Source organism: Mus caroli, chromosome 9 (assembly GCF_900094665.2).
Source record: "Mus caroli chromosome 9, CAROLI_EIJ_v1.1, whole genome shotgun sequence".
Classification (NCBI taxonomy): Eukaryota; Metazoa; Chordata; class Mammalia; order Rodentia; family Muridae; genus Mus; species Mus caroli.
In genome coordinates, this window is record NC_034578.1 from 28,496,637 (window position 1) to 28,515,231 (window position 18,595).

At 46.7% G+C, this 18,595-nt stretch overlaps 1 protein-coding gene across 2 annotated transcripts in view; it reads left to right on the forward strand.

The window, feature by feature from the left end:
• Ets1 (ETS proto-oncogene 1, transcription factor) overlaps window positions 1–18,595 on the forward strand; it is a 120,995-nt gene that overhangs the window by 93,719 nt on the left and 8,681 nt on the right. For both annotated transcript variants that reach the window (XM_029481151.1, XM_021172498.2), the window contains 4 exons: window positions 101–301; window positions 3,000–3,077; window positions 3,992–4,240; window positions 8,123–8,383. In XM_029481151.1, the coding sequence (XP_029337011.1) occupies window positions 101–301; window positions 3,000–3,077; window positions 3,992–4,240; window positions 8,123–8,383 (789 nt within the window). The remainder of the gene's footprint in view (window positions 1–100; window positions 302–2,999; window positions 3,078–3,991; window positions 4,241–8,122; window positions 8,384–18,595) is intronic.

An 18,595-nucleotide genomic window follows, 5' to 3' on the forward strand; every position in this document is an offset into this window, starting at 1 on the left:
CCCTAGATGTGAGAGTAACTAGATCCTCAGCTCTGCTTCGCCCCTTCCCTGCCTTCTCCCAGCCTGACCTACTACATCCTCACTTGGCCTCTCTTTTCAGACCCCCGGCAGTGGACAGAAACCCATGTCCGGGATTGGGTGATGTGGGCTGTGAATGAGTTCAGCCTGAAGGGTGTGGACTTCCAGAAGTTCTGTATGAGTGGAGCAGCACTGTGTGCCCTGGGTAAAGAATGCTTCCTCGAGCTGGCTCCAGACTTTGTTGGGGATATCCTGTGGGAGCATCTAGAGATCCTGCAGAAAGGTAAATGTGTGCAAATGGGGAGGGGCATTGGGGGGAGTTTCTCTAAGAGTAGGAGGAAGGCTGGCCCAGCAGTGGGATGCTCTTGCTGTTGTTGCCTGTGGGTGTTCAGCCATGGTGTAGACAGTACGTGGGGTTGTGTTTGGCTCAAGCTCAATACATGTTGGCTTATTTTCTTCTCTGCCTTAGGAGTTCATATTTTATTTTATTTTATTTTTTTAATAAGATTGTACTTCTCTAGCATCTTGTATACAATTCATGTTATTTTCTTAGGCCCATATGTTATTTGAATAAATAGTGTCTGAACTTAAATAAATCTGGATATATAAAACAGGTGTTTCACCTGCTCTGGAACCTTTGACATATACACCGTTGGTCTATGGTGTATTCTCTCTGGTAACAGGAGAGTACAGCTTTCCCAAGCCCATTAGCAAGACAAGTTTCTCTGCCAGTCACTGGCTTGGGATTATGGCAGCGTAGAATACCTTTTACATTTGGAGCCAAAGCTAGGGTTATATCAGGACGTGGTGTTACAACCTTGTAATGACACAGCCTCCTCTACTGGCCTGGCCTCTTCTAACCTTTTTGGACCAAGTGACTCATGTCCCGTAGCTCCGGCTGAGTATAGCAACAGCAGCGGGCGGCAAACTTGGGTGTTTCTGTGCTTATTTGTCTAAATTTCTTCTTAAAATAAATTGCAGTTACCAGCAGTCAGCAGTGCCCTACAGCTGACTGTAAGCCTAGAAGCCTGCTGCCCTCTGTAACCAGGCCCACCCTTTCCCTGTGGTCACCAGCCTCAATCTCTAGGCACAGCCTCTGGGGGCAGGGCACACAGCTCATTCCATGTAAGACCTTCCTTTGTTTAAGAGAACACCTCACTCTAGAGACCTAGGTTCCAATCCTCCTGGCATATGAATGTGGTATGCCTTCTTCCACCTCAGCTTCTTGTCGAAACTGATCCATGGATGAACACAGTTAAGGACTTGGTAGCTCTTCCTGTGGCTGCTGCTACTCAGGACTGGACAACAGCTGTAGGAAGTGTACTGGTGCAGACCCCTAGGCACTGACATAATTGACCTGTTCATAAGAGGATAAGGAAAGATGTGGTAGACTCTTTGCAGCACCGGTTTAACTTCTGCCTTCTGAACACAACAGCAGGTTGCACCAGACCATGAAACCAAACATAGTCTGTCAATATGATGCTTCTGTGAACTCAAAATGAATTCCTGCAGTGGATGTACCCAGAGCTGGGGGTAGTCTCGGTCTGTCAGAGACTGATCATGGTCGGTTCATATCCTTGATTCCAAAGTGCTGCCAAATATATTTTCTCTTGAAATTAGCCACAATCAGTGATCAACCCTTTAAATTTTACTTACTTCCAAGTCTGTTTTCGTTTCACTTCTCACCCAGTGCTCTTGCTGTGATACTGTGCGCTCACTCGCTCCGAGGAAACTCTATCACGGAGACAGGATTAGACTGTTGACAGTGTTCATGCAGGGGAGCACTCTCAGGGATTTGAAGTGAAGCAGGGTGTAATGGAGTCTGTGTGAGGAGGCAAGTCCCATCATCCCAGCAGTCATCCCAGCCAGTGTCCCATTGCTTGAGGCAATAAAACTGTCAGGCTATGGATTCCCGTTTCTGAAGGGATGACAGGGATGTTTGTGCGTAGGACAGCGTCCCTTCTGTGATCTAACAGAGCAGCATGACAGCCAGAGAGCATAGCTGCTTGGGGTGGAGCTGGAGGCCAAAGGTGCAGGGGATGTTTGAATCTGATAAGCCGCTCAAGCAGTGTGTAATCATTTTATCTCAACTGGGAACTTTTTTTGAGTGCAGGCATAAACTTGTTTTCCCATCAGCCTTTGCTCTCAGCAGGCTAGCAGGTACCTGAGGAAAAACCCGTATCAGCAGTCTCTCTTGATGACTGATCTTTGCAAAGAAATGCAGTCAGGCTCTGTAGAGCGTCGACAGCTACTGCGTTTGATTCTGGGGTAGCAGAGGACCCCGAGCCCCACCGCAAAAGGTCGGCTCTCCACTACACTTTATTTCTTCCTGGGTCCTAATGAAGTTGGCATCTAGGCAGTGTGGACATGATGGCTTCTGTTACTTTACATAAGTCCTCACAGTTCACTGAGTGGCGTCATCTTACCAGAGTCCTGCTTCTTGTCTGGGCCTGAACTTGAATTCTGAGAACAATGAGAAAAGCAGAATTCAAAAGGACAAAAACAATCCAGATAATCTGCAAAATGTGGAGGATACAAATACCCACTGGCCTGAAGGCTAGAGTGTGTTCTGAAATGGGTTTTAGTCGACCGGTTTGAGTGTTAGGTGCTGATCATGGTCCTTGAGACATCCCCACACTTGAGCCTGAAGATTCAGTTCTCTGAAGGGAAACAGCAAGACACCACCCAATAGGGATGCCTGTTCTCTCAACCCTCAGTGATGGCCCACTGGGTCTCCTCCCAAGATAAATGGACCAATCCCGTTTCACAGCTGCTGCTATGTTAAGCTCAGCCGTACTTTAGTGATGTCATCCTGAGATAAGGCTCCATCCAGACAACCAAGCCCCCGCTCCTGTAGTGTGCTTACAGACTTCCTAGAAAAAAGCAGTTGAGGTTATTGGGGTCCTTGTGTTTAAGAACCTTGTAGGTCACATGTCACTTGCGTGTTATCTTCATTTTACTCCCTGGTTTGTTTCTTACAGAGGATGTGAAACCATATCAGGTTAATGGAGCCAACCCTACCTACCCAGAATCCTGTTACACCTCGGATTACTTCATCAGTAAGTGCTATTGTCCACTCTGCCTCTGTCTTTTTATGATAGGGATCTTGGAAAGACTCCCTGGCTTAGTTGATCCCAGATGCTTCAATAATAACTATTGAAAGCAATATATTTTTAATTATATTCTGCTTTTTGTTACTTAATTTATGACTTGTCACATAGTACATCACTAAGTCTATGTGTGTTTACCAGCCTACAAAGTTCCTGCCAGTGGGAAGGAATATACCCTGGGCATATTTTGATCTTATTTAGTCCCATGTGTGTAAGAGACTGGGAGAGATGTGATTTTGGCCTACATGCTTTGCTTACCTATTATTAAAGATGATTGGATTTGCTATGGGATCATTCTTGATTCCCTGCGTGGACCGTGTAGCATCATATTCTGTTACAGAGAATGAAACTTTATTTTTAAAGTGCATGATAGCTTAGTACACTATAGAGGTATCCAGAGAAAAACAGTGTCATTGGCTTCTCTGATGGCCCTGACTTCAAAGGTAGTGTTAAAGAGGTGTGGTGTATATATATTTTTTCATCTTCTGGCTTATTACAGTTTTTATTCTAATGGCAACAGGTACATTCAGCACATATCTGGAGTTTATCCAGAGTGCCAGGAATGTTGTAGCCGTTGTGCCTATACACACAGCCTCCTTTACTCTTCATCACAGTACTCTGAGGAACACTTAACCAGCTTTATTTCACAGAGCAGTAAATTAAGGCCAAAGGGAAGGTACCTTATCAAGGGCTGCAGGTAGCAAGTTGTGCATCAAGGTTGAACCCAAGTCCTTCTGATGTACTCTTTACCTCCTTCAAGGGAGTCAGCTCACATCACATGGGGGGAGCGGGGCTTGATAAGGAGTAAGAATGGCTTCTCTCAGGTCCCAGTGTCTCCAACTGTAAACATTCTCCTTTTCTAGGCTATGGTATCGAGCATGCTCAGTGTGTTCCTCCCTCAGAGTTCTCAGAGCCCAGCTTCATCACAGAGTCCTATCAGACGCTGCATCCCATCAGCTCGGAAGAACTCCTGTCCCTCAAGTATGAGAACGACTACCCTTCTGTCATTCTCCAGGACCCTCTCCAGACAGACACCTTGCAGACAGACTACTTTGCCATCAAGCAAGAGGTGTTAACTCCAGACAACATGTGCCTGGGGAGAGCCAGTCGTGGTAGGTCAAATTTACTTTCAGACTCCTTGGCTGTACAAGAATTGCCTCGGTTCCTTCATTGTCCAGGTCCCATTTTGCTCACTTATCACTCCTTTATTCACCAGTCTTAGCATTTAATTTTTTCAAGTGTATGGACAAGAAGACTTTTCTGCCGTGAGATTTTAGCTTTATCCAGCATGATGACAAAGACCTTGGAGTCCATGATGGAACTGAGTATGACAGAGTAATAATCAAATGTGTTATCAGGGTACACGGTTTGCCTCCATATTACTTCTAGTTGGATCTTGAAAGGCAGGCTGCAGTTTCTTTAAGATAGTTTTGCTTGAGATCATAATCCTCTGGAAATGTGGCCTGTGCTTTGGCATCCTTTCAGGGTTCACCTGGGTCATACTGTAGACCCTGGATTGGTACCCGGGATGACCCTCGCTGCTCATCCTGGGAAATTAGCCACTTATGACTTCTTTGGTTTGGGAAGATACAAGATGGTTAACCAGTGGTTTATTTGGAACTGGTCATCAACAACGTGGTGAAAGTATGTATTTAGCTAGGAGACCAGGGGAAAGGTGGCCAGTGGCTTCCAAAAGAAGGTACTCTTGTTGACAAGGCTATTATAGCAGTGATAAATAGTTGCTGGCAGTGAAGTCAGTGTTTGAAAATAGGTCTCGCTGACCTGATGCCCCAGAGGTAAGATGTACCTGATGTTGAACCCGAGGACTTGAACATCGCACTCTGAGAAGGAGCCTGTTCTGATTATCTTGTTGCTGAGAAAAGTGAAGTCTGACAGAAGGAGGGTCTTCTTCGCCCAGGAAAAGCCTACTAGTTTCTGAAAAGCCTAGAAATGACTTTCTGGGTGGGCAAGTATTAAGACTGGAAGAGAGTAGTGATTCTTGCTCACTGAATGACTCCCCGTGCTACTTGCTCAATGTGACCCATCCCTACTGTGCTAGGGATGCTCTTTAACTGTAGCTCCTCTTTGCTCCCAGCCTGCCTTGTGAGAGCTCTCTGGCCTCATACAGGGAAAGTTCCTGCAAAATCAGAACCCAGAATGTCCATATTATGCTCCTAGGTTGTTCTTGTTTTAAACTAAAGGGTGGGACCGGGTCTGTCTTCCCCTTTTCTGCCTGTCTTATTTTTGGGTACGTGTCTATTTAAATACATACCCTCAAGTGTATGCATCTGTGCACTTCTTCTTAAGCAGGTTGAAGCCTTAGCACCATTTTTCCCTCGTGGGGCTGTCTCTCTGTATATTTAAGGAGACCGAGTTGTGGGTTTGGGGTTCAGCCGTGTTGTAAGTCTGTGTACATCTGTAATCATACCATTTTACAATTGTGGCTGGTTTTGCATTTGTGGAAATGCCCTCCTTTCCCTTTCCTCATCTTGGTTCTTGGATCCTCACTACCCTTCAAACCCTATCTAATGATTATAAACCCCAACTGATCCTTACTGAAGGACGTCAGGTATTTCTTTGTGGCTCTCCTGTCCTTCAGTTCCTCCAAGCTCAGGCCACAGACTTAAGGGGAAGACCAGCTTGTGCAAGCCTGCTTGCTGCCTGGTAGATGTGCTGTGACACGGCTGGCCAAAGGGCCATTGATTCTGACTGTTGTGATTGGTCTAGACTGAAGACATTACTGTTAGCTGACTATTAATAATCGCAGTATTCAGATGCTGTGTTACAGTATACAAAGTACTTCTCTGTCCCACTTATTTGAGCTCTAAGGCCTGTCTTTGTGTAAGTCTTTTCTGTGGGTGGCTGTGAGGCTACCCGTCTCCTGTTCAGAGTGCTGTTCGGTGGACTCAATTAGCTTTGGAAGGACCTTGCAGAGGCATTTCTTAGAGAAGACAGTCAGTACTAGTCTCGGGGATGCATGCCTCCCGGATCGAACAGAGAAGCAGAACCTAATCCTTTTGGATTCAAGTCAGTGTTTTGGGGAAAATACCCATTAATGAAGGCTTCCAGCTCCAGGGTTGTGAAATAGAACTAAGACGAAAGCTGCCCTCCACTCTAAACCACAGTCTGAACTGAGAACCATCTGGTGAGGCTGCAAGAGAGTGGTGACGCCTTTCTTAGCACTTAAGCTTAATGAAGCCCTTTCAGATCCTGGCCCTCCACATACAAAAATGGCTGAAGAGATAAGAAAAACTGCAAGAGCCTGAAGCCTAGGGAATACCTACGTATGGGTGACTCAGAGGGCAGGCATCCTCTGTGGAAACACGGTTTTCCTTCTTAGGCTTTTGGTGTGCTTGTGCTAGAGTGAGATGGAAAGGCAGTTAGCATCGATAGCTAGGATGAGAACACACCTTTTATGAGATACCAGGGAACTCTCTGCCCTGCTAATGACCGTGGCATTCCGTGGGGGTGGGGGGTGGGGGGGCTGCTTTCCTGAGAAATTTAATGTGACTTAAAAAATTAGTAACGGAAGGGGACTAGTGTGGTACAGTCATGGCCAGTCGTTCCTTAGGCTCTGGTTTGCTTTGTGAGCATCGCCTTCTTTTGAGCAGAGGGTAGAGTGAGAGGTGACATTTCTGTCTTCATCCCTACAGGAGAGAGCAGAAGGGCAGAATGTTCACAGCAGACATACTTGTTTATCTGGGACTTCTTCTTTAATTTCGAGATCAATATCTTCCCCGTGTATTTGACTTTGATTTGGGCAGCTGCTTCTGTCTGAGCATTGTTTTCTTAACCAGTCCTCAGCCAGAAGCGCGCTGATGTGGTTGGAGAAGGCACTCTTCCTCTTCAGGGTTTAGCCAGCTTCGCACAGTCGAGAAGTGATTTGAGGGCACTCCTGCACAGGCTTTTCTCACGTCTCTCCATCTCCCGGCTTACGTTGGGTAGGAGTGGCCATCCCATCTCCTGAGGTCTGCCTCGAGCTGCCTGGGAAGCAGCTGGTCAGTAGCCTTAACAGATGTTCCTGGGGTCCCTTGTAGATCTTCAGTGTATTTATTTTCTCTTAAAGTTCCCATGTTAGCCCCCCTTTTAATGTCATTTTTGCCAGTGGAGACGTCTCCAGCAATGCTTGCCCAACTGCAGCGGCTGTGTATAACCTGCTTTGGGAGATGAATGAACGTGCACGATCATGTGGTCTGTTCAGAATGCTTTAAGCCACTCACCCTGTGAAGGGTTTCTGACCCTGCTCTGGGCCTTCATTCTGGAGCCATCCCTTCTGCTTCTCCTGCCCATGGAGTTTGAATTCCAAGTTCTGAACTATGCTTCAGAGGGTAACTAATACAGTTTGCTGCCTGCAGGAATGACTGAGCCTTGCTGGGTTTTGTTTTACTGTCCCTGAAGGCACCCCACAACTTCTTTCTCCATTTGAGAGTCATGAAGTATGTGGGGAGAAAGTACCTAAAAGGTAAAATGCTTTGGTTCCAAGGACAAGGGATGCCAATCTGCCCTTAGTCTAATAGAATATTTTTTTCTTATGATCAAAATATTTTTTGCCAAATTGGGCCTTCAGAAATAATTCCATTGTCTGGAATTGAAAAAAATAATAATTTGACAGTGTTCTGTGTTTTTTATTAACTTATTAAATCTACTGTATTAACCAGAAATCTCATGACAAGTAGGGCTCCAAGCTTCTATATTTCTGGCTTTAGAATTCTTGAGGTTCTGTCCTCATGACAGTTCCGAGGAGTAGAACCTGGGCCACTATGCTCAGAACTATAAGCCAGACAGTGGCAGCAGCACTCATGTTGTGGCCAGGCCAGCATCCTTTCCCCTAGTGTAGACTCAGGACTTCTGGGACTCCTGTAGCCCTGGGCCCTCTCTCCCTTCCTCCCTCTCTAGATCTAATTAGCAATCTCTCCTCCATAAGAGGGATTTTACAGCTGTTTTTTCCCAACCCCTCTTCCCTGCCTTCTTCCTACCTCCTCATTTACCTCCAGGTAAACTCGGGGGCCAGGACTCTTTTGAGAGCGTAGAGAGCTACGATAGTTGTGACCGCCTCACCCAGTCCTGGAGCAGCCAGTCATCCTTCAACAGCCTGCAGCGGGTCCCCTCCTATGACAGCTTCGACTACGAGGATTATCCCGCTGCCCTGCCCAACCACAAGCCCAAGGGCACCTTCAAGGACTATGTGCGTGACCGTGCTGACCTCAACAAGGACAAGCCTGTCATTCCTGCTGCTGCCCTGGCTGGCTACACAGGTAGGCACCCAGCCCCTCTCTAGGTGGCTAATTGCATGTTTCTATGGGCCGGGTCAAGTGTAAGGCACAGAGACCCAGGGGCGTCCCTTTTTAGTTTTGTGTAGTGTAGATGTTTCTGAAGGGTCTTTAGTTTCAAGCCATTCTGCTTGTGAGAAGCCACTGATTTTTGGAAGCCAATAGTATCATTCATTCTCAAGGGTTCACTTTTAAGAGTGGTGGAAATTTAACTTTTGAACTTCTTTCGTATCTGGGGAAGGGACCTGTGATGACTGGGAGTTTCTGGGAACTGCCTCATGGGTAGTATGGAGGGACTTTTGCTGGCCTGCTCTGGGGAGACCTTTTCAAATACAAAACCAGAAGCTGGCTTTCTCAAAGGCAGAGTTGAATGGCCTGCATGCCGACGAGTTTCACAGTCTGGTTATCATGGCAGCCTGCTGGCTGAATGTAGGAACAGCAACCCCAGCCCTATCCATCGCCTTCCTGGGCTTCCATAGCCAAACACTTACCACCACCACCAGCAATAGTAACAACAACAAGACCACCGCCACTACACTTTAGGATTGGTTTCCTTCCAGGTGTGAAAGCTATCATTAGATTAGTAGGGAGTTCAGAAAGAACCCAGAGAACGGATGAAGTTCACCAAGCTAGGGCTCTGACGAGAAGCTCATGGTTAGAGCCAGGCAGTCCACCATTCCAGTGAGCAGCAGCTCATACGTACTTAACCTAGGAGCCTTGCGGAGAGTTTGAGAAAAATTCAAACGCATCGCACAATCCGTGTGCTAAGCATCAGATCCCCTCTACAAGACGGTAGCGCTTTCAAGGCTTACAGAGTGCCCTGGAGAAGAGCCTTGGTTAACTTTTGTTAGTCCGATGTTGTTTAGTGCCATCCGCTTAAGATGTCTTCCACTGGACAGGCGTGGGCTCTGTGTGACTGGAGATGGGCAGCAGACATGGCGTTTCTGTTGACATAACTGAGATTTTTTTCAAGAGGGCTAGAATAGTCTTGGAATTTTTTCTGAAAATTAAGAGATCCTTAAAAGTGAAATTTATATACTTAGAAAAATTATTCCTCCTTTCAAGATCAAGAATATGTTCCCTATATTGCACTCCACAAAGACCCTAGCTAGGGTAGTCATTGCATCAAAGGGTGCCCAGGAGTTATATCTATGATTGGAAGGGGCAGCAAGGACCAAATGAAGAATCATGAGAAAAGGACAAACTTGAGGACCTTCTTTTTTTAAAAAAAAAAGATATTAGGAGGGGGCTTTGGCATGTTTCAAGAGGATCTTTTCCTGTCTCTGGAGAGCACATTATTGGGAAATTTACTCATTTTCATTGAAGATATCTGAGATGAGAAAAAGTACAAGAAGTCTTTCAAAGTGTAGAAGAGTGGAAGACTTTGGAATTGAGACTAGACTCTCTCCATCTGGATGCCATGATGGAGTGGGGAGGGGAGAGGGCTGCTTAGAGGAAAGGACAAAGGCTGGGGTAGTGCTCAGAGGATTGAGGGGAGGGGAAGGGAGGGGAGGGGAGGGGGAAGAGATCATCATCTCTTCACTTTCTCAAAGACTAAGCCCTTCCAAATGAAAAAAAAATTAAGCCTTGTCCACATTTAGATTCTTTTTTTTTTTTTTTTTACAATTATGGATTTAACTTTTTCAGACTCCAGTAGTGGTGAGAACAATAGACCAGACCAGAAACCAGAAGTTCCCTGTACTCTCTCTCAGCTTTCACACACTGTGTGATTTTAGGCAAATTCACCTTGTACCTTTTTCTACTTTAGTGAAGTAGAACTGTTCACCCTTATCCCGACAGTGGGGGATGTGTGAAAACGCAGTTGAACCAAATCGATTAAATAAATGAGTGCTAGACATTGCGCTAGACATGGTGAGAAGAAAGCCCTACTTGTAATAAATTGATTATTTCAGAAAATGAGCACCAACTGGGTGTGGATAAGACACCCCCCACCCCCACCCCCACTTCAAGCAGAATCAGTCTTATCCAGTTTATTCTACACATCCTTAGACTTGAACTAGAATCTCTTGTTGCTGTGGTCCAAATAACGATTGGGATTTGTTAGGTGTGATAGCAGACCAAATTTTGGCAGTTTCCCCCATGAGCTCTGTCTTCAGGGAACACTTCCTGCCTCCACTACAGGTTCGCTGAGTCTGTGACCTGGTGGCCCCGTCCCAGAAATAGGGATGGACAAGGGATGGAACGCATCTGCCCTGTGTTGTCTCTTACCTGAGGTGATGGCTGCAAATGGGGATCTAACTTCATGCAGGCATGTTAGGATGACCTGACATTTGGAAAGTACTTTGAGAAATGGAAATCACTAGGTAACTGTTGGCAGTGCTTTTGACATGTGTATAAACATTGCACTAGTTTCCTGTCTCTCGTTCTGACCCCTTTCTATCCTAAAATTCAGTTGCTGAAGCTTATGTGTGACCTATAATAGGGGCACTCAGACTTCTGCACCATGGCTACCTGGTCTGGACTACATACATGTGCTTATCATGGCTGCCTGGTCTGGACCACGTGCATGTGTGTACATGTACCTAAGTGAAAAGAGCATCTCACCACACCCCTAGATGAGGGACTGATTCTGTCCTTTCTGCCTCCACAGGAATACGTTCTCCTCCTTCCTGTGAGATCTTAGTTACTGCACTGTAAGTGTGGAAATCAGTTAGTCAGAGACGGAATTTTCACATTCTCTTGCACAGTTACATTCTTCCTTCAAAGATAAGAAAATTGCATCAACCTTAGCAGGGCTCCCATGGCAACTTGTTAAATTAGGTCGAGATGTGGGGGCAGATAACATGGCTTGAAAGAAAGCCTGCCTTGCCTGTTAGCTGAGTGAGGACTACATCAAGCGCAATGTGGGCTTCCGCCGAGACGTACCTCCTTACCGTACTGTTTACGGTTGTCAGACTGACACAGTGGAAAAGCTCCGTTTTCTCTTGTTCATAGGTGCATGCTCAATCCCTTCTAATTACAACACTGAGAGCCAACCCCAAGCTCACTGTTGTCTGTATTCCTTATAACCTTAGAAAAATGCTGAGCCCTCAGAGTGTGCTTACACGCTGAGGTAATCAATTTGTTATAATTACGAGTCCTTTTTGCCTGTGTCTAGCACAGTGTGTGATGCTCATCTATTCAATGGGTTGACCTAGGTGTAGGGATAGGATGATAGACTGGATTGTTAAGCGCTAGTCTCCTCTCCTCCCTGTCAGCCTGGCCCCATTTTAGAGATAGTGAAACTGAGCGCAAAGACCATGCTTTATCCAAGGTCAGGTAACTTTGTTCTGCAAGAAGCTAGCTCCTTAACGAATTTTAAGTGCTGCATGCCTTGCTTGAATGCACCATCTGTTCTTCATGTTAAGGAATGGGAGCGCTCCTTGAGTAGTACCCCCATGTCTTTCACAGAGGGATTAAGACCCAGGTGGCCTCTTGTCACTAATGAACACTTCATACATACATGTGACTGAGGGGAAGGGGGAAGGGTAAGAGCTGGTTTTGGCTTCAGTACAGAGTTCTGGGCCTGTGAATCACCATTATTGAACCTTATTCCCTATTCCTAGTCACAGTCACCGATAAAGGCCCATTCATAACCCTGCTGCAGGTGACCTACTGGAAATCCACGTCTAGGTATGTCATCACCCACTAAGCTGTAATGACGAAGGAAGAAAGTCTCTTTTTCATCCAGAGCCTGGAAAAAGACTATACCTAAAACCATTCATTAATGACCATTTTAGAAGAATGTTTTATATTCCTTCCTTCTGTCTCCCCCCCCCCCCACTCCTCTCTCTGGGAGACATAGAGGGAAAACAGTCCCAGATGTCCCGCTGTGGGTCCTCTTACATTGCCTTTGGTCAGAATGAATGCTATTCTGTCCATTGCACAGATGAGAGGAGAGTCAGCCTAAGTCACACAAATCCCTGGGTCAAACTCACAATCCCTGAGGTCTGATTATAGTTGAGTTTTAGCGTATAGTAACCTAAAGCTACTGATGAGACACTGAGAAAATAAACAACTTGGCTACAAAAGGAAGGTCTGCCAAGCCCCTCAGTTGAGGACATGGCCTGTGACTTTGGCATAACACCTACACTCACAGTCTTCTGAAGAAAACTGAGTTACAAAATAGACTGCATGTACTAGGGCACAACATGGTTGGCAGTGTTGGGAAGCTCTTGACCGGCCCAAGCTAGCAATAAGGAAGAAAGAGACAGCTTGCTAAGTTTGTAATGTAGCATGCATCTGTGTAGATTTCTGATATTCCAAACAGGTTAGGAAAGGTGGCACTTTCTACCATGTTACCCTGAACTAGGCTCATGGTATAATCTGTCCATGCAAACGCTGCTGGCACAAGGCAATGAGAGGATGCTAGCATTGATATAGGCTGACTTGTCAGAATGGGGAGAGACCCAGGTTGCAAGCACTGAGCATTGGCCTCATTTCCAGAAGCCAGAGATGGCCAGGTAATGACTTTTCTGAGCTCCTTCGTTCTGGCCAGGCTGGAGCTAACTCAGGCTTGTCAAAGGCAGTGCAGTGTGAGTGTGGAGTGTCCCTGGGCAGAGTCTCCATAGGGAAGAAGGAAGCTAGGAACAAGAAGGATGGAGACCATTTCCCTTCCTGAGCTTATTAAGGTGACTGTGATGGGCTAGCTGCAGGAAAGTGAATAGAATCTTCCTGCCCAACAGTAGCCCTGAGGCCTGAGGGACTGATCCTCAGTCACTGTGTAGCCTGATGGCAGGTCCCAGGGTCTCACCAAGGTGGGTTTGAGCGTCTTAGTGGAGTCCTGGATTGGTTAGCATGCTGTTCATGTCAGCATATAGGTCAATGGAGAATCACTTTGGAGGATCAGGGAGGAAAATTCCCAGGAATGGAAGTGGGTGGGAGGAGAGCGGCTCTCTGCAGCCTGCAGAGCCACCTCACAGGTCCTGCCTCTCAGCTGGTTAGTGCAGTGTCAACGGTTAATCATTCCTCACCAGCAGAGGAATTCCTATGGTTGGAGGCTTTGGCCGCACGGTTGTTAACTTTTTTTTCTGAATGCCTTAACATTTTATGGGAAGAGGGGTACCCTATTTCTGCCCGTAGTTCTGACAGGGCCAGGGTTGGCAGAGCTTCCTCAGAACCTTGAGCTAATACTGCACACGCTGCCTCTGGAGTTGCTTTCCCTTCATCTGAACCCCTGGGGTACTTGCACCTCTCCGAGACCTGTCTGTATTTTGGATTACAGGTTGGCTTTCTGTTCTGGGAACAGCTCCCTGTCTGATTTAGAGAGGTCTCAGAGTCTCACAATTTGGGGGTCACTGTTCCTTTAACAGACGCTCGTTATGCGTGATGAAATTGGGTGGTGTCTGCTTGGGAATTCCACTCTGACTCCAGTGTGTAACTCCACCTTTTTGTCTTTGAAGCAGGGTGTTTCCATTGAGCAAAGTGTAGCCATCGAGCTGTGAGACACCAATACAAGCCCTGGCTGCCTTTAAGCCATGGGCTTGGAAAGTCCCTATTGCCTCTGACGTGTCCCAGATTCTCCAGCTCTGCCCTGTAGGGTTCCTTTGTACTGAGTGCTCCTCTGCCCCTGCTGTGGAGAGACCGCTGCTCAGCACAGAGGCTCAATTCCAGAAAAGCACCCCTCTTCCCGTGGACATGCCCAAAGTGAGGTTGACTTGGTGTCATGCCTTCAGTGACACCTGCCATTCAAACATGCCTTCACAGTGAAGTCCAGTTTAGACACTTGAGGGGATGGCCACTCTGAGGTGCTCTATCAAGAGGCTGTAACCTGTAGGGACCATGAGCACAGACTTGGACTCTGCCACTGCCAAGTTGTGTTACACTGGGAAATTTCACAACCCTGTGCCCCGTTTTCCTTGTCTGAAAATAGGGGTAATGAATGGACCCCCATCTCCTAAGCACGTGTAAATTAGTGGCTTCATGGAGCCGTGCAGAACAGTGCTGAGCACCTAGGAAGTCCACTCAGAGAGATGTTCATTCCCACCACGTTAATCTTTAACCCTTTCATCTCTGCAGTATACTTCTATTCCAAGTCAGTAGGTGCATTTCACTTAGAGAATTCCAGTAACTGCTGACGTTAACGTTAGTTAGGCCCCACATGACGTGCAGCCCAGGGTGCTGCGTGTTTACCAGCACCTGCTGTGCCCTGGACTCCTTGAGATAGTAATATTTGTTAACTTCTCACCAAGGCCGCACAGGGAAGCTTCTGCTGTTCTCATTTTTTACAAGTGTGGGATTGGTTGTGAGGGGGAGGGGAGCGTCTAGACCACAGAGGACATACGATGCTTCCCGAGGCTTTACACATTGTCTAGCTAACAACTGGGAAAATATCCAAAATAGTGAGAAGCAGATTAAAAGAAATGGCTTGCTATGCAAACAGTATGTGTGGGAGCATCTCCAAAGACAAAGAAGGACCAGGGAAGGTGGCAGGGAAGCCTCTAGAACATGCAGTAGACCTGGACCCAAGGAGGCTTGGGTAGGGAGTGACTCTGCTCAACCTGCATCTCAGCCTCTCAAATGGTTCAGCCAAGCTGGTAAGGGGGCTTTGGGTCACAGTTGCCCAGGGAAAATACCTCTGTGTGTCACAGGACTGGGCCTATATGTCCCTTGTTATGCTCTGTCCCTGTCAGTAACCGTCCTGAGACATCCTGCCTTGATAGGGACATGGTCTCTTTGCCCCATCTGAGCAACAGTTAGTGTGACAGCCACATTGGACCCTACCCACATAAGTGGCATCTCAGTAAGCTAGCATAGCGTCCCTGTCTGGCCAGTGTAAGAATCATGTGTCTCCATGGTCATGGTGGCCCACAATAGGCTTCTGGGTTCTGTGCATAATGTTGGCTGTAATGAACCCAGGGGTGTGACTCACATCTCCCTAATAGATAAAGAGAGTGAAAGTTCTCCTAGGATGACTGAATTCGAAAGTTTAGACTCTGAGAGGAGGGTTGTACGCAAGATATTTAAGAGGTGGCAGGACATAGCTTTGTGGAGGAGTTTGACATCCAGACAGAGGGGAGCAGTTTCTTGTGAAGTCCTCTCCAGGCTCCTTCTCTGGCCCCACTTCTTCAGAGGCATAGGCAGGACACTTTCAGCTTTTTGCATGATGGTGAACCAAGAAGGATTTTTTTCCTATAGACCTACCCTGCTGCTAATACTCTGTTTCATGTTTTACCCCAGTCTAGTCAAAAGCTCCTACATGAAAGATGCTGATAAGTTAGGTGCTGGCTGCGTGCTTGTCAGAGCTAGTACAGACTGACGCTCACTTACGTCTCCCTGAGAGTTACAGTAGACCAGACTGGGCTTATACTCTTACTAATCCGTCAACTCATCCTTCTCTCTTCTGCTTACTTACCTGGGTATCAGAGCAAGGCGTTTCCTTTAAGATACTTCCATAGGTTAGGGGAAAAAATACTTCATTGGTTTATAACACAGTGCTTACTCTCTACCCCTGACCCCAGCTGAGATCTCTCTGGTGGCTTCTTAAAAAGTCTGTTCCCTAGAAAACCCCAGGAGGGAAAGGCTGTAAAGAAAGCCACTTCCTGACTTGAGGCTCACTGATGGGCTCTGCAGGCTCATGTGCAAGCTAGGCTGAAGTGCGCACGGGGCGGCAACATCTGTGGTGGGCTCAGAGGCAAGAGGCTGCCTCTGAACTTTAGATTGTAAACGGAGGCAGCCCCTTTAAGAGAATGGAGCGGTCTTTTTTTGCCTGTTGCCTCCCACCCCCACTTGTGGACACTTGAATGCACACAGGTGGGCAGAGCCACAGCAGCAACAAAGGTCTTTCGTCATACATGAAAAATGTGTAACTGCCTTCTCCAGTCCAAGGCAAACTAGCCCAGCGAGTCTCAGTGAACACTGCCAGGTGGGGTGCCCAGCTGGCCACTTGCTGCCCTCTTGACCCAGTGGCCAGTTTGCCTGGGTCTTAGTGGCTAGGCAAGCACTTCTCAGTACTTGTAGACCACGTAGAACCATGCTTGTGCAAGCATTGGGGAAGGTAGTGGGGGCTTGGCGGGAGCAGGAATGATTAGAGAAAATGCACCACGTGGGAATGAGGCGCTAAGTCTGTCTGTGACCCAGGTTTCCCCAAGCCAGGTCGGTTTCTAACTCTGCTGCCTCTCATGGTGTACACCCACTCTTAATTAGCGGGTGCTTTCATTCTCATGCTGAACTTAAAATAATGTTCAGTGGTTACTCCATTAAGATGTTTTAAAAATTACATTGATATGATTTTTAAAACCATCTCCCAGGTTAAAACTTCCTGAAAGTTGCCACGTGAAAGTTGATTGCATTCTTGGAAGCATTATTAAATTTTATCTAGGCAGTTCACAGCTATTCCTTTGAAAGTTTGTTTTGACAAATGCCTCTTCCGCTATCTTCCGCTATCTTCCGCTTTTCTGCACGATTCCCGTGTTTTTCCCAGACTGCTCGGCTCTGACGTTCATTCCTCAGTGTTCTCTCCTTATGCCTGCCATGTTTCTCTAAGAGAGGCCTAATGGACATCTGTAGATTAAAGACAAGCAAAACTGCTATTCCATTTGAGGAACAGGAAAACAAAGCCCAGGGAGCTGGAGTTGCATTATATTTCATTTCTAACCAGGAAGAATTAAAATCAAAGTTCTGCATGGGTCACCATCTGTGCAGGCTTTATGTGTATAAATGTGTGCATGTATTTGTGTGTGTGTGTTTGACTCTCTGGGTTTCTGAATTATTTTTCATCACTGTGTTTAGCAAGTATAACTTTAATGGTCACATTAGTAGAGCTTATATTCTATTCACTACTCTTGATTTGTAGGCTTTGACACAGGGCCACATTTATAGAGTACAGGATAGTAGGGACTTACTAAACCAAGGCATTGTGGGAAGACTGTAGACATATTTAGGCCACGTTAGAGGCCAGATGGGATGGCACAGTGGCACCAGAAAGCCACAACTCAGAAGAAATAGGAGGTGACAACTCTAGGAATAGAACTGAAGTGGATATCAGACAGCCTTTGCTCTCTCTTATCAAAGTTCTCTCCAGGCCTTGAGAGCCAAGCTACAGAGCAGTGTCATCCTCACACAGGCCCCGGTGCAGCTCTGCACAGGGTCCGATACACAGCAAGAAACTGCTGGCTGATTTCTATTTAATTGGCCCCTCAACACCATGACTTCATGGAAACAATAAGATTCTGGGATTGTTTGTAAATGACTTAGAAGGGTGTATGAAGACTCTGGAGTCACCCACCCCATCGAAGAGACAGGTGCTCCCCGGGGTATAAAAAGGGAGGCTGTGCTGAGCAGACGGGTCATTTCCGGACTCCAGTGTTCTGTTTTTGCTGTCGCCGTTGGCTGTGGGCAGAGACACCTGGCTGGAAGGGAGGGGCCAGCCAGGCTTATTCGCTGTTTTAGGGCCACCTGCCAGATGTGTCTCAGGGCAGAGTCAGCCCCATTGCAAGGGTGCTCAACCATGAGAGTTTCATAGGTTAAAATAAATACGCCATTCCTATCCACACTGAGGTATTCAATTTGAATTTCAGAGTAGAACTAAAGAACTTCAGCTTCTTAGAGCTGCATGAACCCCCTAAGGACAAGAGGTGTGACTGCTTTATTTTGGGAGTGTGTTGGTGCAACATAGCCTGGGTGGGTGTCATCCATATTTTGGCCCCAAATATAATTTAATAGAGAGACGCCTTTAGGTACCTTTCAAACCTGTATGCTTCCACCCCCAACCCCCCGAGGATGATGGTTTTGGCAAAAGCATTCATTAAATGTTGAGGTATCATGGCTGACACCACAAACGTAAGAGTACCAACCTGGAAGCATTTGATAAAACACATAGTGTTATTAGAATTGTTAGCAGGCAGGTGTGTGCTGGTCAGGTGTTGTCAGAGGGCCTCCCTTGGAGCATATATATTCCAGTGATGAGAGATGGGCCTTGAGCACAACCATCAGGGCTTTGTGGTAGGAACCACAGTGAAGGTGGGAAGATGGGCAGATGGCTCGGCTGGCAATATGCTTACCTCCCAAGCACGAGGAACGGAGTTTGACCCTCAGATCTCTAGCACCTACCTTAAAAAGCATGGCACATTGGTGTGCTTTCGACATCTAGTGCTAGGAAGGAAAGGTCTGGGAGATTCCTGGAGCTCTGGCCTAGCTAGTGAGTTAGATCTAGTCTAGTCTGTTTGGAGTTCCAGATCACTGCAGCAGTAGGTGGCT